At 36.1% G+C, this 27,306-nt stretch overlaps 1 protein-coding gene across 9 annotated transcripts in view; it reads right to left on the minus strand.

Moving 5' to 3' along the window:
* Positions 1-27,306, minus strand: part of NCKAP5 (NCK associated protein 5) — a 960,379-nt gene that overhangs the window by 584,536 nt on the left and 348,537 nt on the right. Inside the window, exon 3 of one of the 9 annotated variants that reach the window (XM_049097391.1) lies at positions 13,561-13,609. The exons of the other annotated variants lie outside the window; for them this stretch is intronic. Coding sequence (XP_048953348.1) covers positions 13,561-13,589 — 29 coding nt within the window. The 5' untranslated portion in view covers positions 13,590-13,609. The remainder of the gene's footprint in view (positions 1-13,560; positions 13,610-27,306) is intronic. 9 annotated transcript variants of the gene reach the window in all.

Raw genomic sequence — 27,306 nt, forward strand, 5'->3', positions numbered from 1 at the left:
CTAATAAACTATCATGGCATGTCAATATAGGGTCATATATATATATGGTATAAAAATATACCATTTATTGGTATAAAAATATACTATTCTAGGGAGTGATGTTGATAATGGGGGAAGTTATACATGTGTGGGTACAGAGGAAGTATAGGAAATCTCCATACAGTCCTCTCAGTTTCATTGTAAACTTAAATCTGCTATTTAAAAACTAAAGTCTGAAAAAAAAACAAAACCCTCCTGAATATGAGAAGCAAATCTATAAAACATTTTTAGGAATGCTTTGTAGAAGACTTTTATATTATTTCAGGATGCAAAGTAAAAAATGAATAATTTTACTACATTGAATTATCGAATCTCTGGAGGTGGTGGGGAGAATTAACAATAAAGAAAAAGAAAAGTCAAGGCACAGTTTAGAGTAATCTTTTTTGAAACACTATATCCTAATAAGAATCACTATCCCAAATTTATAAGGAACTACCAATGAGTAGGAAACTTGTTTTAAAAAGGGAAAGTATATGAATAGGCAGTTCACAGAAGAATATAATAAATGGCAAAAAAATATATATTAAAGTGCTAAATCTCATTACCATGGAAATATAACTTTAAAAAACAGTAAGATAGTACATCGTGCCTATCATAATAGCAAAAAAATAATCATTGTTTACATCATGTGTCGGTGAGGATGTGTGGAAAAACGACTCTTCCATATTGCAGATCAGAATAGCCTTGCTTTAGAGAGTGAGGTTCAAGTTACTCATGCTGTAAGACACAGAGCATACACCTATATACACAGCTTCCTATCTATATACTTGCTCAGGGAAAGTCTCACACACAGACATATGCACACTTGAAACATACAAGAACTCATTATATGTTAGGTCTCAAATTAAATATCAGTAGGTTCCTAAAGTAGATCTATAATAAAAAATGCACTGATAACCGTACAATAAACCCATAGACTATGACCAAAATTAAAACATGAAAAAAGCTCTCCCCCAACTGCCTTGTGACTTGGAAAACTAGTATTTCGAGCAACTCTCAAATGAGAGTACCCAAAATGAACTTTAAACTTTTCTTAAAAATAATGATAAAACAACTGGATGTGTTTAAAGTGGTGGTCACAGAAAAATTATTAGAACACTGAATAGTAAAATTTAAGGATATAAATAAAGTAAATTCTCCGCTCAAAGGCCAAAAAAGGAAAATTAATCAAGGAAAGTACAGGAAGGAGACAAGGGAAAGAGCAAAATGTACTGAAGTAGAGAACAGCAAAGCAATAAACCTAGTTAAGAAATCAAAATCCAGCTTGTTTCTTTTAAATGGACCGCTACATAATTTGATCCAAAAACGTGAAAGGGGAAAGAAAGCACAAATATACAAGATACGAAATGGCAATAGGAAATTGCCATTGAAATAGGAAAAAAAAAAAAAAATTAAGAGGCCACTTTCTAGACGTCATCTCTACGGAACTAAATTTGAAAATATAGATAAAATGGAGTAATTCATTGGAAAAGACATTCGCCAAAACTGGTTCTATTTAGGATAGAGAACTTAATCAGATCAACTTTTCTAAAAGAATAAAGAAAGCAATTAATATAGCATCCCAACCAAAAACTGCAGGCCCCTATCATTTCACTTGAGAATTCTAACAAATTTAAGATTAGCCCATTCCAATGTTCCTTTTTTTTTTTTCCAGGACATGAAAAAGGAAGGAAAACATTCTAATTATTTTCTTTAAGCAAGTATATCATTAAAGTTACTATGGACTGAATGTTTTTATTCACAACAAATTCATATGTGGAAAGCCTCCCTCTAGATACAATGGTATTAGGAGGTGGGCCCTTTGGGAGGTGGTCAGGATTAGATGAGGTCAGAAGGGTGAGCCCTCATTAATGGAATTAGTACTCTCATAAGAGTCATGAGAAACCTTGCTTCCTCCCTCAGCTCTCCACCATGTGAGGGTACCAGAAGGCTGAGGACATAAGAAATCATTGATCTGCAATCCAGAAGGGCACCCCTTCACCAGAACTCAACCACACTGGCATCCTGCTTGCAGAATTTCAGCCTCCAGAATTTTGTGGATTGCTGTTGTTGATAAACCACCAGGTTTATGCTATTTTGTTATAGCAGCCAGAACTAAGAAAACAATTTAACCTGATTAAAGACAGTTGAAAAGAATTATAGACCAATGTCACTATATATAGATGCAAACATGCTAAATAAATAGAAGACGTTGCAATACTACAGTAAAATAAATATACTGTGACCAAAGGCCACTTACATTTTAAATAGTTAATAGTCAATAGTCAATATTAAATATAAGTATAATATACCACATTGCTAAATCTATTGAGAATAACTGCATGAGTCTCTGCACAGATATTTTAAAAGACAAAATTTAATACCCTCCCTGATAAAAACTCAGAAAGATAGGAACTGACGTATATTTTCTTAACATGATAACACACGTGCACCCTTTGTCTGAACACCAGTATCTCACTTAGTAGAGAAATACTTAAGGCATTTCTAGTAAAATCATGAACAAGGCAAGGATGCCCACTCTCCCCACTACTATTCAACATGGTAGTGTAGTCAATGCAAGATAAATCAAATAGAAGCTAAGAATTAGAAAAGAACAAATAAAAACTATATTTTTAGATGACAGTAGTATGTCTAAAAAAATAATGTGAATCAATAATAAAATTAATTCAAACAATAAATCAGTAAAACTAATACACATAAATCAATCACCATCTTATATACTAATAGTAACCTATTAGAGGGGTATACTGATATAAAAAGCTTCATTTGCATTACCAACAAAAAAGATAAAAACATTTAGGGAAAATCATAAGAAGAAATGTATAAAATCTGTATAAGGAAAGCTTTAAAACTCCTCAAAATCACAAAAGTAGACTTGAAAATATAGAAGGTTGCCTTCCATCTATGATACAATGACCCAATACTAAAAAATGTCACTTCTCTCAAGAGACTTTATAAAATTAACACAATTCCAATAAAAATACCAACAAGGTTTTTTTTTTTTTTTTGGAGCTGGACAAGTTCCTACTGAAGTTCTTATGAAAAAGTCTTGTAAGAATCACCACTAAGAAAAGCTATAATAGGAAAATTGTTTACCATGGATATAAACCTTCTGTAATAACAGTGTGATGCTGGTGCATGGACAAACATGGCAAGAACAGATGACAACATCCAGGAACAACCATGAGAACATGTAGAAATACATGATATAATAAAGATAGTATTTCAAATCACTAGGTAAACAATGGGCTTTTTTTTTCTTTTTTAATTTTTATTTATTTATGATAGTCACACAGAGAGAGAGAGACAGAGAGACAGAGACAGAGACACAGGCAGAGGGAGAAGCAGGCTCCAGGCACTGGGAGCCCCACGTGGGATTCGATCCTGGAGGGATCGCGCCCTGGGCCAAAGGCAGGAGGCTAAACTGCTGCGCCACCCAGGGTTCCCAAAAATGGGCTTTTTAAATGAAGAATGTTGAGCAGTTGATTGGCCATTTGACCAAAACAAAAGCTGAATTCGCTCTTCAAATCACACAGAGCCTGAACTCTAAATAGATTCAGAATCTAAGCATAAAACAAAGCCAAACAAGTAACTATTCTACAACCTGAGTGAAAGAAATGCTTACCTAACAATGATTCAAACAGCAGATACAGTAAAAGATCAATAAATTTGACTATCTACAAATTTTTAGATAGCATGTTATATTTGGAGGCTTTTTAATGGCTGCTATAACAAATTACCATAAGTGCAGTGGCTTAATAGAACGCTGTTCCTACCTCATAGTTTTTGGGAGAATTCCAAGTGGTCTCACTGGTTTCAAATCAAGGTATAGGGAGGGCTGCATTGCTTTCCAGGGGCTCTAGAGGAGAATCTGTTTCCTTGACTGTTCTAGCCTCTTAGATGCTGTCCCCATTCCTTGGCTCACAGCCCTTTCCTCCATCTGCAAAGCCAGCAGTGTTGCAGCTGTATGATCCTTTTTCCCAACTGTATTTCCCTCTCACTATAGCCAAGAATGATTCTTAGTTTTGGAGGGCCCACCTGAATAATCCAGGAACACACTCTCCATCCGAGGGCACTTAATTTAATCATAACAGCAAAGTATCTTTTGCCATGTAAGGTAATATATTTACAGATTCTGGGAATTAGGACATGGACATCCTTAGAGGCCTTATTCTGCTGACCACATATAGCAACACACACACACACACACACACACACACACACAGAGAGAGAAACAAATAATCAAAAGACTACTTACATGCCAGGAGAAAACATTTGTTATAAATCATAACCAAAGGCTTTAATCCCTATTATACAAAGAAGCTTTTAAGTAAGGGGAAAACTTAATTAAAAATTAGCAAAAGTCATGGATAGTTCACAAAATGATGTGACAGTGGCCCCTGAGCCTATTGGGAAGGTGTTCAAGTGCACTCATAGAGAAATACAAAATAAACTACACTGAGATACAGTTTCTCATCTATCAGATTATAGAAAAAGTAGACAAATGCTCCTTCTGTTGGTGAGACTATCCATGAACATAGATTCTCATATATTGCTGGTGAAAATTTGGTACAAATTTCCTGAAGGAAAATTTGTCAACATCCAATAAAACTTCATTTTCACTTACCATTTGAGTGAACATTCTCAAGTTTTGGAGTTTTCCCTGAAAGTCCACTTCTAACAATATGAAAACGTAGAGGCACATTGGTTATTCACTGCTGCTTTGTTTGTAATTTTAAGTTGCTGCTGAAAAAGTCTCTTACTCATCCTTGCTTCCATACGTTCCTTCTTAGCCTTATATTATGGTTTTGAGATTGGCTTATAAACCATTTTGTAATTCTTTATGGGAAATTTCTATACTATATAGTAGCACTGAATAATTTTTTGCTGATTTTTAAAAGTATTTGGATTGAACAATATTTTTTTATTAAAAAAGTTCTTTTTGAAATAAAGCTGTCATGTACCTAACACTATGTGGTTTGTTAATTTTGGATTTATCCCAGATTACTATTATACTCATTTTTACTTACTTCTTACTGAGTTTCTGTTTTATCACAGCCAGTCTTAATCAGAGAAACCCGGTTTCTTCAATAATTAAACCTCTATGGCTAAAGCTGATTTGAGCCCGCCACTCAAAGCAAGATTCCACTGGACTTCCCACACTCTTTCACTCACAACTGAGCAGACCCTTGTTCTAGGATAGTATTATCATCATTAATAAAATGTATAAATGGAATGCACTTAAGTAGTGCCTGGTTATTCTCCTGGGGCTTGTTAACAATACAAATAAATACACACTCATGCTCTATCAATCATTACATTTTTAAAGTTAAAGATGAATGACCTTTCATTAATAAAGGCATTCATTCAGCTATAATTTATTAAGCAACTATTACATCAGATATTGTGCCAGGTTTTTAAAATTAAGTTCATGATCTGCAAGAAAAAAAAAAGCACATGACTGATTTTTTTTTTTAAGATTTTTTAATTTATTCATTTAAGAGAGAGACACACACAGGGAAAGAGACCAAGAACATGAGCAGGGGAGGGGAAGAGGGAGAAGAGAAGCAGACTCCCCACCGAGCAGGGAGCTCAACATGGGGCTGCATCCCAGGACCCTGAGATCACATGACCTGAGCCAAGACAGACACTCAACCAATTGAGCCACCCAAGTGCCCCATGACTTCAATCTTTAACAGCTTATTTTCTGTATTTTTTGCTTTTATTCAAATCCTGTCTTTACACTATCTCTTGAAATCACTGTCTGTATAACATATTTTAGTATGAACATATATGTGGATATACACACACAGACATACACACACACACACACACACACACATATATATATGCATGTGTTTATATATGTTATGTGTGTATATGTCCCTATAATCCCATATGTTACTTTTATCAGAATACCTCCCCTTACATTGGGGAACCTATTAGCAAAGTATTAATGTACATGTAAAGAAGGGAGGGAATTGGCCTCATGCACATATGTGCTTATTTCAGTTTCCCTATACCCACCAACTCAGTGCTCAGAGCAGCATCTCCACGTCTGAAATGGCTATATAAGTGGGATGGTGGACTATATTTCAAACTTGCATGTAGGAAATTCATTATCTACTCCTGCACTCTAGCATGGAGATGGCTTCTGTGGTTTGCCAATAACCTATAGAATGCAATCCTGTGAAAATAATAAACATATTTTTGAAAGGAACTTTAACAGAAAGTTGATAATGTGGTACCTTTCTCACTAAATGCTAAAATAATTTTATGAGGATCTTATTAATCTTAATTTTTACTCGATGATTATGGGTTTAGATTTTTTAATGTTTCTCATCATAGAATCATAAAGAGATATGATTACTGAAAGGAACCTAATGCCATTCCTGTTTGCTTTACAGATGGGGAAATTGGGCTTGCATGATATTTAGGATCACACAAGGGACTCAGAGAGAGAACTAAAAGCTGGCTATTGAGGTTTCCCCACCCACTTCCCAGCCTGACAGCCACTAGACTGGTGGAGCTCATGGAGTCCACGGGACTCAGCAGAGCAGCTCTAAGCATGACCTGGAAGGACATGGAAACACAAAATCAAATGTGTAATGACCCGTAATCCTTCTGTACTTATTCAGGAGTTGGTGTGGAAGGGGTTGCAAAACAACACAAGAAAGTTTAAAAATTTACTCTAGATCAGGAACTGGCACCCACAGGTGAAATCTTGCCTATTATCCTAAATAAGATGTTACTGAAACACAATCACATCTACTCACTTGGTGGCTGCTCTGTAGCTCCAGCTAGAGAGTTGGGTAGCTATGACAGGGACCATAATGATACAGCCAGTCAAGCTAAAATTATTTCCTTTCTGGCCCATTAAAAAAAACCATTTACTGACCCCTGCCCTAGATATGTTGCCCCCTTACAAGCTAGTATAAACATGAATAAATATACCTGAAAAATACTGATGATTATAATTTTGAGTTGTATTTTGAAACAACTATGGTAATTAAGTACATGTTAAAAAATCTAAGGAGCCCTCAAGTTTCTGGTATAAATTGTTCTATACTGTATACATTCCTGTGCAATGTTGGTGACATGTCTTTTTTAATAATAAGAATAAGAGTCATTTTAGCTAATTAACTTTTAAAAATTAAACTTAATTAACTTTTTTATAGCCAGTAATAACCACAGTTAAGATTACTCCCAGATAATTAAAATATAGTGTTTCTTTTTTTTTTTTTTTTTATGATAGTCACACAAAGAGAGGCAGAGACACAGGTAGAGGGAAAAGCAGGCTCCATGCACCAGGAGCCCGATGTGGAATTCGATCCCTGGTCTCCAGGATCACTCCCTGGGCCAAAGGCAGGTGCTAAACCGCTGCGCCACCCAGGGATCCCAAATATAGTGTTTCTAATGAATGGATATATACTACAACTTTCTTTATAAAGATAATTATAGTTGCTCATATAGTCTCATTCTGTCCTTTGTGCATTCAAGATTATTTTATTTTCCCCAAAATATAAACATGGATTTTTTTCAATGTATTTATTTTTTATGAATTAAGAACACATTTATTCAGAATTTTAAAATACCGTGTAAAATTTTAAAATTGCATAACTACTAGTTGGGCAATAATAATAAATTTGAAGAAATATTAAGAACAGGTCTCAGACTTTCTTATGAAAGTAACAGAATTTTGAGACATTCTGGAAATATGTTGGGCATAAGATAAAGGGAAAAACTAAAGCTGAGACAGACATAGAGGGATTGAAATAAAGTAGAATAATAATAAATTATTAATTTTTAGGAAATATATTCGAGGCACTAGAGAGAATCTGTTCTGCCTTTATACTATTTTGGGCTATATATGAAGTCAGGATAGGCTAGGTTATACTATGGTAACAAACAATCCCCAGATGTCCCTGACTTGAAATGAAAGCTTATTTCTTCTTCACACTACATGTTGTCAAGGGCCTTTATGCAGTCATTCCGTGATCCTAGCCTTATAATAAATCATCATGCTGAGCACATGAAGAGAACATGGGAGGGTTGCACATCCATAATTAAATGCTTCCACTTGGAATGTTACTTTTGCTAGCAACTCATTGGTCAGAATGAATCACATGACCCCTCCAAAGCACAAGGGAACAGGAGTTGCAATTCTACAATGTGCCTACAAGGGAGAAAGCTGGAAATATTTATTAACAACTCACTGAATGTTTAATAATTAAGGACTCAACCTTTGAACCAAACTAGCTACCATCTGTGCTTCACATTCCTCATCTGTAAAATGAGCATACTAAATCTCAGGATTGTGAGGACTGAGTTAAATACTTGTAGAGAGCTTTGAAGAGTATTGGCATAAAGTCTTATTGGTTCTTTATTTCAAGATTTGTACTTGCCACACTGCTCTTCAAAGCCAAAACAGAGGAGAGCTGTCTTAGAAATGCTGACTTGGGCCCAGAAGGGACACCTATGAACAGTATTCTGGATGGAAAAAAAAAAAAAATCAAATGAAATATATCAAAATGCTAGGTCTTCCTTGGACATACATTGATCCAGGAGGCAGGACATAAGCCATTAGTGGGGTAATGATTCAGTGTAGCAGAAGCTAGTGGGACAAGGGGACAAAGACACCAAAAATGGATAGTATGTCTTAAGAAACATGAAGTACAGGAAATGAATATATGGTGTGAACATGTATGAACATGGTAAGTAGAAGATTCTGGATAGGGCTATTCTACTGTATACATACTTGAGGAATGCATTATATGAATGGAATTCCTTCTAATTTGTGATTTACAAGACTTCCATCAGGCTAAAAATGAGAGTAGAAGTAGAAGACTCTGACTAGGAAAGGCAAAGGCAATAATGCAAGAGGAAAAATGGGAATGAAGAGGAAATGAATCAAGAATCCATCTCCAGGAAATGTAGTCAGAATGCTCCTTTCCTATATAGAAATGCAGCAAGTGGTAGACTGATGGCAATGTTTCTCTCAGAACTCCCATTGTCTCGGCACTGGCAAATGTGATTGCTCTGCATCCATGATACACGACACTCTACCCCTGACAACCCATGATGACCAGGCCCATATGCATTCAAACAATCCTGGACCGTTAGGCACCAGGTGAAGAGATAAACAGACAGGGCTTCCTCTTTCAGTAGTTTACTGATTAATGAGGAAGCCAGAGATGTTATTAATCCACCTGTAACACAAATCAGAATGAAAGAAGTTTTGCACTGCATTCACATGTCAAATTCTGTGGGACTACAGAAGATGGAACAACCCATTTTCTTTTCTCTCCTTTTTAAAAGATTTTATTTATTTATTTATGAGAGGCAAACAGAGAGAGGCAGAGACATAGGCAGAGGGAGAATCAGGGTCCCCGCAGGGAGCACCAATGTGGGACTCAATCCCAGAACCCTGGGATCATACCCTGAGCTGAAGGCAGATGCTCAACCACTGAGCCACCCAGGCATCCCATGGAGCAGCCCATTTTCGGTACAGAATCAGGGAATGCTTCTTGGAGGAATGGCATTGTAACTGAAATTTTTAAAAACAAGAGGGATAAAAAGTTGGACGTGTCATGAATACCAAAATAATGGAATAACATGAGCAACCATGAAAATACGGACCATTGAGACCATTTGGACTGGGTAGAAGAGAAATATGTTTCTCTTTCTTTCTTTCAAAGAAAAAGAAGCTTTGTCTTATTTTCTACCCACAAGTTCTGTGGCCCACTGTACCAGATCTCGTTCCTCAATTTGTCTATAGCTATAAAATTTTCTGTTATTCCTTCCCCAAAAATATTAAAATTTTAAATAGCTATTTAATTAGAATTTTATTTCAGAAATTTTTCATTGTAAGCTCCATGTTTACCTGTATAGACACATATACACAAGATCATAGAGCTGAGAAGAAATTTCAACTCAAATTCCTGCTGATCAAAGTCCAGAAACTAAATGACATACCTGTGGTTACAGAGTAGCAGACTCAAGACTAGAATTCCTATCATAATACTAAATTTATTTGTTGCTTTAAAAGATAAAAGAATCATGAAAACAAACATAATTCTGAGGATACTCTTATGGTTTTTCTGTGAGCATTCTGTATCCAAAGCAAAGTGATTTATATCTATAAGGTTATAAGCGATACTAATAGAGTGAAATGGAGTTCCTCATTTAGCCCAAACTGTCTATTAGAAGGGTCACCACTTGAAGCTTGTGTATGTTTAAGCCAAATAAAAGGAAGTCCTATTCCACAAAGTAGGGATTAAATTTATGGAACTTTATTATCCAACAAGAGGTGGGAGAGGTTAGAAATACAAATAGATTTTAAGTAGCTTGTATAAATTAATGACAGACCCATCATAGCTAATAAGAAAAAATGCCATGTTTGGGTCATGTTATGAATGTTTGAAGTTAATATCAAAGACACCCTGCTTGCTAACTCTGCCAAGGACAGAGATGGCATGGGGCCGTAATGCTCCTTGACAGTCTTGCTTCCATTTGTGAAAGCCTCCAAATGTTGCATTTCAGATGCCATGAGAAACTGTCAGGTTTGTGAACATAAGATGGACATTCAAGAAACCAATCTTTGGCAATACGTTAAGCAAGCCGACGAACTACATCTGAAGTACCTCGTTTCCAAACAGAAGTATATAAGGTATTTTTACATTCCAGCTTTACATCAAGAATCAGGTCTTGGAAATCCCATGAGAAAGTTTTTCTAAGGATTTATCCACACTTTCTTCTTTGGTTTGCTTAAATGAAAAGCAGGAAACCTTCCAGACGTTTTGAACCTCTGACCTTTTTGTGGTTTTCCCATCAAGACATGCAAACATCCAAGCCACCATTCAAAAATCCCTTCTCACTGAGTTATAGCATGGACATATATTATCTCTATATCTAGAACACTTCCATTTCCAGCCCATTATAAAATGAGTTTAACTGCATGTTCCTGAGGAAAAAAGAAGATCTCATTGGCTTATAAAGGTAGAATCTCAGTATCATATATACCTATCTGGTTTTCAAAATGATTCTTGCAAGCCACCCTAACCCTTCCCAAATACTTCCAGTTGACAAGTGAATCAGCTTTTGCCATTCACCCAACCTCAGCTCATGCCTTCTCTTTGATAATATCAGGATACCCACATGTGACAACAGTCTTGGCTAATTAATTTACTCCAATGTCTAGCAGCCATTTGACAGGAAAAATAATCTACACAGTATTTATTGCAAAATCTTCACCATTGTGACAAAGATGAATGCAAACTTCACACAATCATTTTTCAACTGTTATCCAAACTTGAAAATGGTTTTCAAATGTTAACTTTAAAATTATGAGGAGGACGATAATGGTTCTACTTTAAAACTGCCTGGAAATGGGACTTCTCTGACAATGGCTTAGCATTGAGCCAGAAAAATAAACTCACTTACTAATGTATTAAATGGGCCAGATATAAATCTGTCAGAGATTTGGGCAGGGTGGGGGGGGTGGTAGGAGGGGAAGGGGTGCCACACAAAGAAGGGGCAGTGGAACTGAATTTCTTAAATAAATGATCTAAAACTTTAACATAGTTTATCTTCAAAAAGCACTATCATCTTTTGTGAAATGTACATACCACTGTCATAATGTGGCTGAAACTAGAAAAATCTAAATACGGACCATGAGAAACATCTACAACACTCCACTTTAATCTCTGTCTTCAGCAAAAAATCTGGTGGTTCCATTCACTTTGATATACTCTCAATGAATACTTTCTCATGAGTTTTATTTCTTCTAGTATTATTCTCTCTGATAATCCTTAACCTTGGGATTTTAACTGTTAAATTAATAATTGTTCATTTCTGTGATGATCTGAAACTCACTCCCTTCTCCCTTCTGAAGGCCAGAGTAATTGGCCAATAAAAGTTCCACCAAGGTCAGGGATGACCTAATTTACATGTAATTATTAATTGTGCTCTGACCTCTTAACCATAAATAAAGCCCTGGCATTGAATAAAAGAAGATGTGAAACAGGACATGGTATTTTAAAAATCAGGGAATAAAAGAGCAGTGGAAGAAAAGAGAACGGATTTTCTAAATTTAAAACACTCTTTGCCTTTTCTTGAAATAATGATTTATATTCTTTGAGTCCACAAGAGAGTAATTGGATATGCATGATGCAATGCTGGAATTTTAGGTATTTTGCCTAAAGGTTATTAACAATTAGTACCACTGGGTGGTGGTGGTGGGGAAATCATAAAGTTAGAATAATAACCCTCTCTCAAAGGATGACTGAAACTAGACTTGTAATCTGGTCATAATAAAATATATTATGTTTAGAGCAGAGCCCCACATGTTAAGAAGGAAACTGACAAACTAGAATAAGTCCAGTAGTAGGTGGCCATGATTAATTGGGGTCTGAAAAGTAAGTCGTATGAGGAACCATGGAAGAATCTACATTGCTTTCTTTTGGAAAAGTGAACACTAAAATGATCTTCAAATATGTAAAATTATCTTCAAATACGTAAAAGGGACAGTATACAGAAGAGGAAAGAGAGCTACTGATGGCAGCATTGAGGCTAGAGAGTAAAAGCCAGATGATGAGTCGTCTAGCTTGAAGGGGTGGCTGGCCTATTCCTGGCTAGTGTAGCAGAATCCACTCCACATCAGAAAGATGGTCCCTCAACACGCACTTTGACTCTCATAGGGGTCAAAAGCTCACTATCTCAAGAGCACCATCCTCCACATTAGAGGCTAGAAGCACCAGAACATTCCTTTGAGCTGCCAACTCTCAGGTTCTCACTTACACAACTGGGTTAGCTAGTTCTGTCCTCATGAATATGTCAGGATGTGGCTAATCCCTTCTCCACAAGACAATTCATTGGAGTTTTCAAACAATCATAGGTCTAATCCTTTAGTTTTCTATTTGTCAAATAAACATCCCTAATTTCTTGCACCATGGTTAATTTATTTTGCATATCATACCATTTTAGCAACTGGCTTTCTGGACATTTGCTGCTTTGTAATGTCCTCAAATGACATCTGAAACAAATATTCTTGCTTCAGTGAAGCAAGAATATCACACAGGGCTCATAATTGTTGTGTTCAAGAGGATCAGTTAGTATGTGTTAGCTGAATACTTAATATGTTCAATCTAAGCTAGCCACCATTTAATAAATAACAGAAGTGGAAAGCCAGGTTCTGACAACATTTGTACAGTTAAAATTAAGGTACATGGAATAATTCCAGAGTTTTTATAAGATGTAAATCATTATGTGTACATATGTGGTACAGTGTCAAGTTAAGGGGGGATTAGATAAAAAATGGAGTCCAGGCACCCTGAGGAATCCACACGAGTTATAGATGAGAAAGACCTAGGCTGTACTTCGAAGGATGGATACAACTTGTCTGAAATGGAGACATGAACAATGAGGGAGAGAGTATGTATAGGAATAATAAGTAATAAAGGAGGTCAGGGTTGGTAGAGACATGTGTGACTAGATTTTAAAATATTTAGATTTATACCATACCATTTCCAATAGTGCTTTCTTTCTTCCATTCAACTTTTTGGGTATTTATCTGAAGAAAATGAAAACATTTATTTGAAAAGATATATTTATCCCTATGTTCACTAAAGCATTAGTTAAAATAACCAAGATATGGAAGCAATAAGAGTCTACGGATGGGTGAATGGGTATATAAGATATATATTCAAATATATATTAGCTATGGAGTATTACTTAGTCATAAAGAAGAATGAGGCATTGCCATTTGTGACAACATGGATGAACCTAAAGGGCATTATGCTAAGTGAAATAAGTCAGACAGAAAAAGACATATACCATATAATTTCACTTACTATAGAATCTAAAAACACAAAACAAATGAATACAATGAATAAAACAAACAGATACATACATTCACTAATATAGAAAACAAACTGTTGTTGCCAGAATTGTGAGGGGTGGAGGGAACAGGTGAAATAGGTGGAAGGGAACAAGTAGTACAAACTTCCAATTATAAAATAAGTCATGGAATGCTATGTTCAGAATAGGGAAAAGAGTCAATAATATTGTAATAACTTTGTATGGTGACAGGTGATAAGTTGATCTATATTGGTGATCACTTCATATTGTATAAAAGTATCAATCACTGGGCAGCCCTGGTGGCTCAGCGGTTTAGCACCACCTTCAGTCCAGGGTGTGATCCTGGAGTCCTGGGATCGAGTCCCACATTGGGCACCTTGCATGGAGCCTGCTTCTCCCTCTGCCTGTGTCTCTGCCTCTCTCTCTCTCTCTCTCTATTAAATAAATACAATTTAAAAAAAAAATATCAATCACTATGTTATACACCTGAAACTAATATAAGGTTGCATGTCAATTATAACTCAATAAAAAACAGTAAGTAAACAAAGATGCTTGACTTGGCTAAAAAAAAATTTCCAGGACTGTGATTTCCACAGGTTTCTAATCTGGAAATCTAATCCTTGGTGACATACTACAAAGAACTAAGAGAGTAATGTTAGGACTCACTCTCATCAGGTGGCAAGTACAGATTTCAGGGGTGATTTTCTGGATACCCAATTTCCTTTATTTCAAGCATGAGAGTTCTAGGAAGTCCAGTGGGAGAAGTATTTTTAGATAGATGCGACTTTTGATACATTTTAAATTATATCATCTTGGTAACAAATGCTCCCAAAGGCCAATGTCCTAAATTGTGTATCTGATCCAAAGAATTTCTCTTTTAGAGTGGCCTTCTGTAACTGGCCCTATTTATATCTTCATTTCCAAAGCAAAGATACAGAAAAAATCAGTTAGACAATAAAAATGAATAAATCCAGGAAAATACACATTCTGGCTTTCAATTATCCAGTGAGTCTGTGAATCTCCAAGGAATACTGAAGAGATGTCATAAGAACAAATCAATTTCCCTTAATAGGGACCATAACCCAAGAGTTGCTTTTTTAAAAAAAAAAATTAATATTGTGTAATTGACTTTTTTTATACCATGCTGTGCTCATAGCCTCTGTGGAAACTTAAACATTATTCAACAGGACAATTTCCTGAAAAACCTTTTGAAAGTGGTCACAGACTCTGACCCTACTCTGGTGCCCTGGGTCTGCCAGCATGCTGTTTTATTACCTTTGGAAGGTTCCATGCCAAAACGCAGGCCAAGAATTAGAGCTTAAAGCAAACGAGTTCCATAAAAATCATTTTCTGCCTTCTTTCAAGAAGAGAAACGGTCACTTTTCACTCAGCAATCCTGTGTATCTATTGCTTCTCTCCCAACCTCATCAACTAGCTCTTAAGGTAATTGGTAAGAATCATAGACTGTAAACTCTAAAGAAAGGATTGCTGAGATCACTTATTTTACCCCTTTCCATACCAATGGGAAACCCAGCTGCCAAATGTCCAAATGACTGTTCCAGGACCACACAGCAAGTGGCAGCATCAGGACCTGAAGGGTACACTACAAGCAATGAACCAGGGATGAAATTTTACAAACTTCATAACAGTACAGCAGTCAGCGAACAATCTGAACAGAGACCCTGATTACACTGCTGAGCCACCAAATGCCAGCCCCAACTAGAGTAGATATTAGTAATCTTTTAGAACATTTAGGCTCCCTTATTTGTAACTACAAATATCTAAATCACTTAGCTAATAAAATGGCCATTTCCTTTTAGTTACTGGTTGTTCTCTTTTGTCACCCTACCTTATTTTCCCCCACTGTTTTCCGTGCCACTAATCTTTTTAAAATTCACCCTCAGGAAGCGTATGTCACTCTTATTTACACTGAAGCCCACTCTGACTTCAAAGTGAATGTCTATCTTTTTTTGTACATATTTTTATTGGAGTTCGATTTGCCAACATATAGCATAACACCCAGTGCTCATCCCGTCAAGTGCCCCCCTCAGTGCCCATCACCCAGTCACCCCAACCTCCCATCCACCTCCCCTTCCACTACCCCTTGTTTGTTTCCCAGAGTTAGGAGTCTCTCATGCTGTCTCCATTTCTGATATTTCCCACTCATTTTCTCTCCTTTCCCCTATAATCCCTTTCACTATTTTTTATATTCCCCAAATGAATGAGACCATATAATGTTTGTCCTTCTCCTACTGACTTACTTCACTCAGCATAATACCCTCCAGTTCTATCCACGTTGAAGCAAATGGTGGGTATTTGTCGTTTCTAATGGCTGAGTAATATTCCATTGTATATATAGATCACATCTTCTTTATCCATTCATCTTTCAGTGGACACCAAGGCTCTTTCCACAGTTTGGCTATTGTGGGCATTGCTGCTATAAACATTGAGGTGCAGGTGTCTTGGTCTAGACTGAATGTCCATCTTAACAAAATTCTTACAACTCCCTCTGCAAAGACCCCATTTCTAGCCTTTAAGATCAAGCCCTGATTCTGTTTTTAAAAGTAATTCCATGTGTCTAACATTTTTCTATAACTCATTTTACACAAAGTGGAAAAGAAATAAACACTTGTTATTTCAGATATTGACTTTTATCATAGATTTGTTTTAACCCATTATAGTCTCTTAATTCTTTTCTTTCAAAATTAGTCTTTCATTGCTTCTATTGGTCAAGTTACTTGCAGCTTAAGATGCAATTGGTAGATAAAGGGAGTAAAATTGGGGCAGAAGTAGCAATTTAAAGTTTTTCCAGTATATGCACCCATCATGCAGACATGATATGCCTTAAAGCTTCTTATCATATGATTGCATCTTGAAAGAAGCATAAAATAAATGTCTAGTGAAACAACCACCCTTCCCAGTATCTATCACTAACAACACATGCACATCTTTATTAAGCATCCCCATCTTTAACTTCCTAAGAATAATTGTCTTTAAATTGTGTGTCTCTTTTGCATTTGTATACCATAGAATAAGATGTCTTTTTACTAGACTTCTTGGCTTTTTTTCTTGCCTGGATTTATAATTGGAGCCAAGCTCATCCCTAAAGAACACATAAGCCCTTGGTAATTTCTCTTCTTGAATCATCATTCATCCTTTCCATCACTAGAAAAGTGATTTGAGTGTCTATAATGTACTAAGTCACTAAGTTACAGAGTTGACTAAAATATTTCCAATTGTCCCTTTGGTTTTGAGGTAAATGAAGTTTCATATTTGAAGTTTTAGCTCTTTTTTTTCTTTTATGATAGTTACAGAGAGAGAGAGAGAGGGAGGCAGAGACACAGGCAGAGGGAGAAGCAGGCTCCATGCACCAGGAGCCCGATGTGGGATTCGATCCCGGGTCTCCGGGATCACGCCCTGGGCCAAAGGCAGGCACCAAAACGCTGCGCCACCCAGGGATCCCTGAAGTTTTAGCTCTTAAGCTAAGTGCTATGAAGAGACAGGAGGAATGAGACCTGGTTCTACAAGTCAGAGACCCTAGGAGTAGGACTGGCCCTCACAAGAAAATTAGACAATAAGCATATGTGAATGAGAACTACCTGAGTGGAATCAGTTAAGACAGAGCAACTGTCAAATGTCTAGAGTATTCTGCTTAAATGTTGTCCTCCTTGGGGATGAATCAAAACCAGAGCATCCCTAGGGTCTAAGTAAGAAATCTCCCCTAGTAGTAAAATTGGGTTAATGGATTAATGCTGAGTTGACAGCTGCAGTGGTCTTTCTCTCTCAGGTAGATGGTTATTGCTGCAGAAAATCTAGGATTATCTCCACAGAAAATATACATATGATACTTAATCAGTGAGCATTCAGTAAAGATCGAACACAAGAGCATCATCAGTCAGGTTCCCATGAAGCAATCTTCTGAGGGCTCCTGGGCCATGAAACCAGCCCTAGGTGGCCAACCTCCAACAACCCTGTATCTTAGAAGTTCTCTCTGCCCTAAGATACTTAGACTATGCCTCTACCAACTATTTTACAATTTTAACCTATTCCTGATTCTTTGATTCTAGGGTACATTTCCATCCTCAGCTCTTTGTTGGATTATTTATGAGGTCTAATTTGTAATTCAAAAGTATTCAATGTGCTACCATTAAAGCCTACGAGAGAAAAAAAGATATAGTTTGGATTTCTTCTTTTCAGAGAGACCCAGATAACTCTCCCCAGAGTTGGAGGGTGGAAGTAGGGTACTAGAACTTCCTGCTTGCTGCTAGGTCTCTAAATATAGAAGGTCAAAGGGAATGACCAAATAAAAAAAGAAAAAGAAGAAAATACTTCCTTTAACTCCAGAGTTGCCCATATAGAAAATACATAGAGTTATATGCTAATAATCAATTTCTTAAAAATATAAAACCCACAAGTATGCTCAAGCACTAACAAGTTGGTGATTTTTTTCCATTAAAACTAAAATTAAATAGAAGGCCAGAGTAAATTACCCATTTCATTCTTCCTTCCACAAAAAAAGACACTTCATCATTTCTACTGTGGGTGTAGTTGAGCCTCAACACATACATTTGTATTGAATGGGTCATTTACATTGTTGCCTGCTGGAGTTTTTCTTCTTTCAACTTAGTAGGGAATATTTGGGATCTTTATTACTCTAAATAAATCTACAAAATGTCTCTTGCTTGAGGCTCTTTATTTTAATTTCAGATGAATAAATCACATTTGGTTCCTGCCATCCTATTAAGATAAGCATGGACCTAAAAATAACAAATGTGTTTGAAGCCAAATGTTTTCAGATTAAGTAGGGGTAAATTTCTCTGGATGACCCCCAAATCAAATTGACATTATAATATTTTGGGAGATTTTGAGAGTGTTTTTTGAAGGACACAAACCTGTTTAAATGAGAGGTAGAGTTATTTTCGAATCATCCATGGACCTACTTATACAACATGATTCAACTCAAGCTTCCTGTGGCAGCAAATCCATCTTTCAAGTGGGGATGCTTCCCCAGCTATCTTAGGGGCAATTTTATATCTTTGAAGGATCATCTAATGTCTTCATCTATACCATGCTTTATTCTAGACCTGAATTTCTCATTATCTTATATGCACTTATACCTAAAAGTCTTAAAGGCAGTTCAAATCACATCGATTCAGTAACTGATTCTTCCTTTGCCCTCACGTCTTCACATCTGCTCCTCCTTGGGAGTGAGATCAAACACTGCCTGCTCAAGGAAGCCTCTGGATTTCTGAAGGACAGTCTCCTAAAACTTGTTTTACAGATGCCTCCACCTAGCCCCATAGAATAATCTTGATAAATATGTGTGAATTTTCTTTCAAACACAATTTGGAGTGAAGAGAAGGGGATGAGGCCCATAAGGTTTTCAATCGTCTATTTAAAATATTTATTAGGTTAGGACCTAAACATACCTTCTGTGCTGGATTAACATAGTCCTTTAATTTAAAGGATGGATAAATTTGATTAAAAAAAAACAGGAGAAAATCATGTGTATAAAGTTAATATAGTTTTACTGTGGCATTTTTTATGTCTCCTAGCCCTAGAAGACCTGAGTTCAAATACCAGGCAACTCCTTAAGTAGCTAAACATGTAGATCGCATACAGGTCACCTAAATAAACTGTTATGCTCATAAATCCTCAAGTACAAAGTCAAATATGAACCTCAATGATCTTCTAGTTCAGTTAACCCAGATAAATTTCTGGACTTAGTTCTATTAGTCCCTTTTGCTACTGAACAAAATTCAACTTAAAGACAAGAATGCTACTTCACCCAGGACTTCAGAGCTACAAGAAGACTAAATGCTTCCTTGCTCTTCTAAAGCAGCAGCAGCAGCAGCAGCAGGCTATAGTAAGCATCCTTTGGGATACTGCTCAGCCCACCAGCCCCCTGAGTACTGTCCAGGGATGACCTAACTGTTGAAGCATGTGGCAATACCCAATTTCCAGAGCTCTGATTTATTCCCCCCTATGCTGAGCAGAGGGCATGACTTCCAGGCAATACTCTTATCTTGGCAGGGGTTTGAGACTGTCTGCATCTCTAAAACAACCCCTGGTGGGTAATTGAGAAGTGACATTGATGGGATTCCAGGGTGGCCCTTATGCTTACACTTGCCCTAGAATACAGCTATGATTTAGAAATCCATCCCAGGGGCTGAGAGGAGGGGGAGATAATGTAAAACGTGCTGGCCCTGGTCTCCTTTGACCTCAGCAGAGTGGGGCAGGGGTGCAGGGCTGGGAGACCATGTGCTCTTATTGAGTTGGCATAGCATGAGGTTTCCTTTCAGAGCTTTTATTGCTATTACAGAGCACTGAGCTCTCTCTGTTTGCTACACATTCTATCCCCCAGAGATAGCCTCTTTTTCTCCTGAAGGGACTTAGAAAACAAATCACAGTTCTTATTTTATTTGGTGTCCACCATTAAGAATTCATGCAGAGCAGTTTTACTTGTTGCCAATTAAGATCTCCCAGTGGAAGTCTATGATTACAGCAAAGGCAACCTGTTTAATACTCAGAATCTCCTTAGTCTACATAAATTAACCCCATGAGGGTAGAGATGTGCTAATTCTTAAGATGCCTAGATAATTTGATTCTAAAATCCAAAATACATAGAGGGTAAATCTCCAAGAGCTCTGGGCTTTACTTTTCTCAGGGCGTATGTGCTTTTGCTTCTTAATTCTATTCTACAACTCTAAGACAATTTCTAGATAAAGCACGAAGAAAGACTCTTCTTTTGCCAGGGACAGAGTAAGAGCATACACCCTCTCAGTAAGCAATTTTAATATCACTCACATTTTATAGAAATTAAGATTAGAACCGAAATAAATTTTATGCAGTTGTGCCAACTATCTCCCCCTCCCCCAAAGTGTGTAAATATATTGAAATTAGGGAGCACATGAATGAGTATTTGGAAGATAGATCATTTCATTCCAGTATACACTCTTAGATAAATACCCTTTTAGGGGCACCTGGGTGGCTCAGTCGGTGTAGCGTCTGCCTTCGGTTCAGGTCATGATCCCAGGGTCCTGGGATTGATCCTGGGATCCAGCCCCATGTTGGGCTTCCTACTCAGCCAGGAGCTTGCTTGTCCTACTCCTCCCTGCTCATGCTCTCTGTAACTATCTCTATCTCTTTTCCCAAATAAATAAAACCTTTTAAAAAAGGTAAGTAGCATTTGAATCATGGAAATAAAATACTTTTTGTCCATTTTTTTTTGTCTTACCTCTTTCCTGAGACTAAGAATCATAGATAAACCAGAAAGCAAGAGTAAAACTCTATTTTAAAGAACTCTGGAAGCACAAAAGATTGCAAATAGCCAAAGCAATCTTGAGAAAGAAGAAGCCGAAGGTAGCACAATCTAAAATTTCAAGATACACTATAGAGTTGTAGTAATCAAAAAAATATGGTATTGGCACAAAAACGGACACATGGCCAATTAATCTATGACAAAGGAAACAAGGATATACAATCTCTTCAATAAATGATGTTGGAAAAACTGACCACATACATGCAAAAGAATGAAACTGGACCACCAGTTTCTTTCTTACACCATACAAAAAACAAACTCAAAATGGTTTAAGGACCTAAGTCTGAGACCAGAAGCCATAAAACTCTACTAAGAAAATACAGGCAGTAGTCTCTTGGACACTATCCTTAGCAACATTTTTATGGTTATGCCTTCTCATGGAAGGGGAACAAAAGGAAAAATAAATTCCTGGGATTATACCAAAGCTGTTGCACAGCCAAGGAAAACATTGACAAAACAAAAATTGACCTACTGAATAGAAGATATTTGCAAATGATATATCTGATAATGGGTTAATATCCAATCTATTTTAAAAACTTATACAACTCAACACACACACACACACACACACACACACACAAAACACACAAGTACTTTGTTTAAAAATGGGCAGAGAATCCAAATAGACTTTTTTTCTAAAGAAAATATACAGATGGCCAATAGACACATGAGAAGATGCTCAACATCACTCATCATCAGGGAAATGCAAATGAAAACCACGGTGAGATATCACCTCACACCTGTCAGAATGGCTAAAATCAAAACAAAGTAAAAAGTTTTGGTAAGAAAGTGGAGAAAAGCGAACCCTTGTGAACTCTTTGTAAGAATGCAAATTGGTGCAAACACTGTGGAAAACATTATAGAGATTCCTCAAAAAATTAAAAATAGAAATACCATATGATCCAGTAATTCTACTACTAGGTGTTTACCCAAAGAAAACAAAAACATTAATTCAAAAAGATACATGTACTACTATGTTTATTGCAGCCTTATTTATAACAGCCAAGATATGGAAGCACCCTAAGTGTCCAGTGATAAATAACATATGATTTTACACAGACACATACATACATAAACACAAATACACTCTGAAATATTACTCAGTCACAAAAAATAATGAAATCTTGCCATTTGCACCAACATGGATGGACCTAGAGGGTATCATGCTAAATGAAAAGTCAAAGAAAAGCAAATACCATGTGACTTTACTTATGTATAGAATCTAAAAAATGGAACAAACAAAACAGAAATAGATGCCCATAGAGAACAAAATGGTGGTTGTCAGAGGGGATGGGAGATGGGTGAAAAAGGTTAAAGGGACCAAGAGGTACAAACTTCATTTATAAAATAAATAAGACAGGCGATGTAAAGTACAGCATGAGGATTATAGCTAACAACATTGTAATAATCCTGTAAGCTCACCGATGGTAACTAATGGTGGTGAGCATTTTGTAATGTATAGATTTGTTGAATCACTATGTTATACACTTGAGACTAGTAACATTGTATGTCAACAATACTTCAAGTAATTTTGTTTTTCAAATTTGTATACATTAAAATTATAATTTTATTGCTGGAAAGGATAGGCCTTAGGGACTTTTATATTAACCAGAGATCTATATATGGTTTTCAGTTAGGTATCTTACTCCCCTTGATGATGTAGGAAACCATCACTTTTCCCCTTGAGGAAGCAGAAGTTAAATGCTTTATTAGGGCCAGCATAGCTTGTAATCAATAGCAGTTCAGATTCTTGGAGTTTTGTATTGAGGCTTGGGCTACCCCAGGAGCAATTTTCATTTTCCTACCCCTCAAGAAAATGGTGAAGAACTAGAAATTGCCCTTTTCCTATATTTCCATTCCCCTTTTACTAACAACCTGGACTTCTCACACTGTTAGCTGATCTTCAATTACAGTACCCATCCCAGTACCAGTGAAGTAAAGTAAGAGGGAAGAAATAGTTACAACAATGTTTCTGTATATTTCATTATTGAACTGGATAGATTACTATTTCCCAAAATATGTTCCTTTTAGCTTTAATCAGAATAGATGCTGCAAGAAAGATAGGATTTTTTTAAGAACTCAAAATTCTATTTTATATCCTATATTTGAAATTCATAACACATTAGCCACTTAAATGGCTCTGAGAAGTTCTAGAATTCAAACATTCTAAAACTTGATTTTACCTATTTTACCTAGTATATCTCAAATTTGACCACAGAGTTACTTATTTTATTTTATTTTATTTTATTTTATTTTTTTTATTTTTGAGTTACTCATTTTAAACATACACACACACACATACACACACACACACACAACAAAACACCTCTAACATCGACCAAGGATATTCATTTTTCTTAGAATGTGCTTGAGAAAATGCTCACAGATCATTTAGATCACTAGTCTTCAACATGGAGGAAAGAGGATTCTGAACTCTGGAGACATTTTTGATTGTTCCACAGAGGGCTTGGTACTGGCATGTGGTGGGTAGAGGCAAGGGATGATGCTAGACAACTTATAATGCACAGGACAACCTTATTCCCAACCCTCAAGGAAAAGACTGGTCTGGCCCCAAATGTCAATAGTGCCTTGACTGAGAATCCTTAGCCTACATAGAGCTTCTTCAAATGGGATTCTGATCTGTGATCTGTAGTCTAGAAGCTGGCACTCTGTATTCACCAGATCTTCTCATTTAATTTTGGCTGCATGGAATTATTCTTTATGTACAGACTATTGATAACACTGTCTCTAATTCAAGCCATGAAACTCTGAGGTGAACACTTGGATATTGTCAGGATGAGTTATTAGCAAGCTGCTAGGTATTTCTGCTATTTTACTGGTTTCTACTTATGTTCTTGGAAGCTTTCTACAATATATGTATTAAATACTATAAAATGATCCAGATGTATAATTAGAGAAAAATAAGGTTAAACATGTATTTGTACGTGTTATATAAACGTATTATTTTAACCACCATGTGTTTCAAATAATCTCAGTGTTCAGTAATTTTAAATATTGGCTTTACTGATAGATTCTTTTTACAGAAAAGGAAACTTATTTTAGAGAGGATACCCCGTGGCCAGTTTGGGGAGGCCAGGCCAAGAGTCCAAGTCTCCAAAACTTTCAGGCCTTTTTCTATTTCTATAGTATTAATGTTGCTTCCATTTTTCACACTTTCACATGTGATATGAAAGTGTCATTAACACTATAAATATTCATGAATTCAATTGGTGTCTTCCAACTGTTTGTGTTTGTTCTAAACTCTTTTAATTTGAAGCTGAGAATGGATAAAGATTTCTATCAATTGTTAGAAGAATTTTAAGCAGTTGTTTCCTTACCATCTCTCTTGTCAGTCAGTTGTATTTCACCAAATCAGAAATGGTAGATGATTTAAAAGACATTAAGTGTAAAAGAGCCTTTTCTCCTATTCTTAAATTTCCACATTAAAACAAATAAACATAGAGAAATTTAGCATCCCATTTCAACATTTACTACTAAACTAATTGTCACTGAGGATTTTTAGTTTTCTTCCTCAAACAGGGAGATGCAGAGCAAAGTAGGTCCACCCAGACTTGTACTCCAGTCTTATACTAGATTTTAGATTCTGACTCAATCTACTCAGATGAATTCATAAGAATTTTCTGTTGGTGTCAAAAAGTGTCTTTTTTGAGCTAAATGACTGCTCATTCTTAGACAGCTATATTTGAACTTCAGATTCTTTTGCAATTTGAAAACTAGAGACAGATTATATATCTATTTCGGTAGAATACTAAACAGGGCACCAAAATAACTAGTTATTTTGAGAGTATAATTAGGACAAGTATTTGTGTCACAGCAGATGTTTATACTATAAGACACAACTACAACCTATTAAAGACTAGTAGCCATCTCCATGAAAATAAGGAAAGACTTATTTTTGTATCTGATCTTGTATCAAATCTTCAATTGGTCCCATTCTTTCATTATTAAGCAAGTAGCAATAGTATACCATGTGTCTATAATGCTTTTGATCAATCCTTAAACATTGTGGCCATAAATTAATGCTGAATACAATTGTTGTTGGAACATCTAAGTATTCAGGATTTGTCTAAGTTATATGTAGGTTAAAATATAAATCGAAGGCCATCAGTTAAGATCAGCAGCAATGATAATAGCCCACTCCGTGAAAATTGCAGCAGCTACAAATCAAAGGCATACATAATACAAATCAGAAAAAAGTTTATACTGACTTATGAGGACATTTGTTCAACTTCAGACAATCCAATTGTGCTTGAATACGTGACATGCTATTCCTGTGATCCTTTGCATCATAGATTGTACTTTAACTCAAGAAAGTATTTTAAAAATTTAATTATAACCAGAAAGAATTTCCCCGCGCTGCTCACTGTAACTGGCATATCCTTCACCCAAAAACAATTTGGCTAGAATTGCAGTTATGATATTGTCCCAGCCATCAGAAAGCCTACCACTTCAAGTCACTCAAGATCTGTTTATAAAATATAACCAAAGATAATTTCATGATTCAATAAATAGTATATAAATCTGCTATTATTGGTTTTCATTTTCTTTTCAATACTACCCATTTCCATCTTCTCCTTGGTAGTTTCTGACTATTGAAATATCATTACTGCCCTTTATTGTTATTCAAATGAAGTTTTTTTTTATTAGATCTTCTGCCACTATGTATAAGGCTTTGCTTCTTCAGCAGCAATAATTCTATTTCTGAAGGAAAATAGAAGTGATTGCACACAAAATTCTGAGCTCTTACTTTATGTTAGGTTAAGTCTATGCCTGAAAAATTGGATTTTCATTTAATCCAATCCAAAAAGATCAAAAGATTTTTATTAGCTTTCTTACCAAAGGAGGAAAACAGGCAGGTTTTTTTGGTTCAAAGACCCATGAAATCATAACTCCTCCCCAATGATGTATATAAGACACACTTAATGACCGAATTAAACTCTAATTTCTTTCATCAGATGGTATTCATCATTTTTTGTATATATTTTTCTTTTAAAAGAAAGGGAAAACCAAATATCCTATATAAATGGTTGAAAGAAAATGTTACAATTCACTTAAATAATGTTTTATATCTTGGAGGAGAACTATGAGAAATATAATCTAAAAGATACATAACTATAAATACATTGTTGTGGCTTTATTAATACAATATGTTGATTAGCAAAAGAAAACTTAATTGACACCACGTATAGCTCTCAAAAACACATCTAACAGTTTCACATTGAGGTATATAAAATTGGTTCGTTATGTCTGCTAACAGCAAGTGGACTTAAAAATTATGTATTGTAGTATCCTATCAGCAGTTTTTCCATGCACAGAAATGGAAGAACCATTGCTAGAAGCACAGTCCTATTTTTTGGCAGGGAAACTAATATAAAAGACAGAACACATGAAATTATTAGGCATTTTGACCAAGAGCTACCATCCCTGAGATAAGACAAATTTCAAGGTTATTGGGATTTGTTACAAGATACATGAAGAAGGAGCAGCATTGCCTGGTACAAAGACTGATGGTGATACATTTGGATGAGATTGGGCAAGAAGGCCACAGGGTTAGCAAATATTTACCCACCACCTCTGTGTATAAAGAGAGCACTCTCCTCCAGCTGCCAAGAGATAAGAAATAAAGGACTTCAGGGGCTTACTGACCCTTGGGAGAGAAAGCTAATTACATTAAACAATTCTGGTACAATGTGAGCCATCGTGTAATTAAATACTAGCAGGTTTATTCCAGATACCATGAGCCATAGTAATTTAGAAAAAGAATGGCAGATTCCATAGGAGTACCTATGCAGAGCATGATCACATGGACCCTAAAGATCTAGAATATAACAACACAATCATTTTAATCAGCTTCGATTCCCAAGAGGCACTAGTGAACAAGTAACTTGAGAATATGCCTTTTATGATATTAATCTCTTTTTCCAGTTTACCTGCACCAATGTTCTCCTATACACTTCCTCACTGAGAATCAGAACCCACCACATAGAAAAACTAAACATGAGAGGCCTACAGAACAGCATTCTTAAAATATTCTCCTTTAATATGAAGAGAAGCAGACATTTTAAGCA

This window comes from Canis lupus, chromosome 19 (genome assembly GCF_003254725.2).
Source record: "Canis lupus dingo isolate Sandy chromosome 19, ASM325472v2, whole genome shotgun sequence".
Classification (NCBI taxonomy): Eukaryota; Metazoa; Chordata; class Mammalia; order Carnivora; family Canidae; genus Canis; species Canis lupus.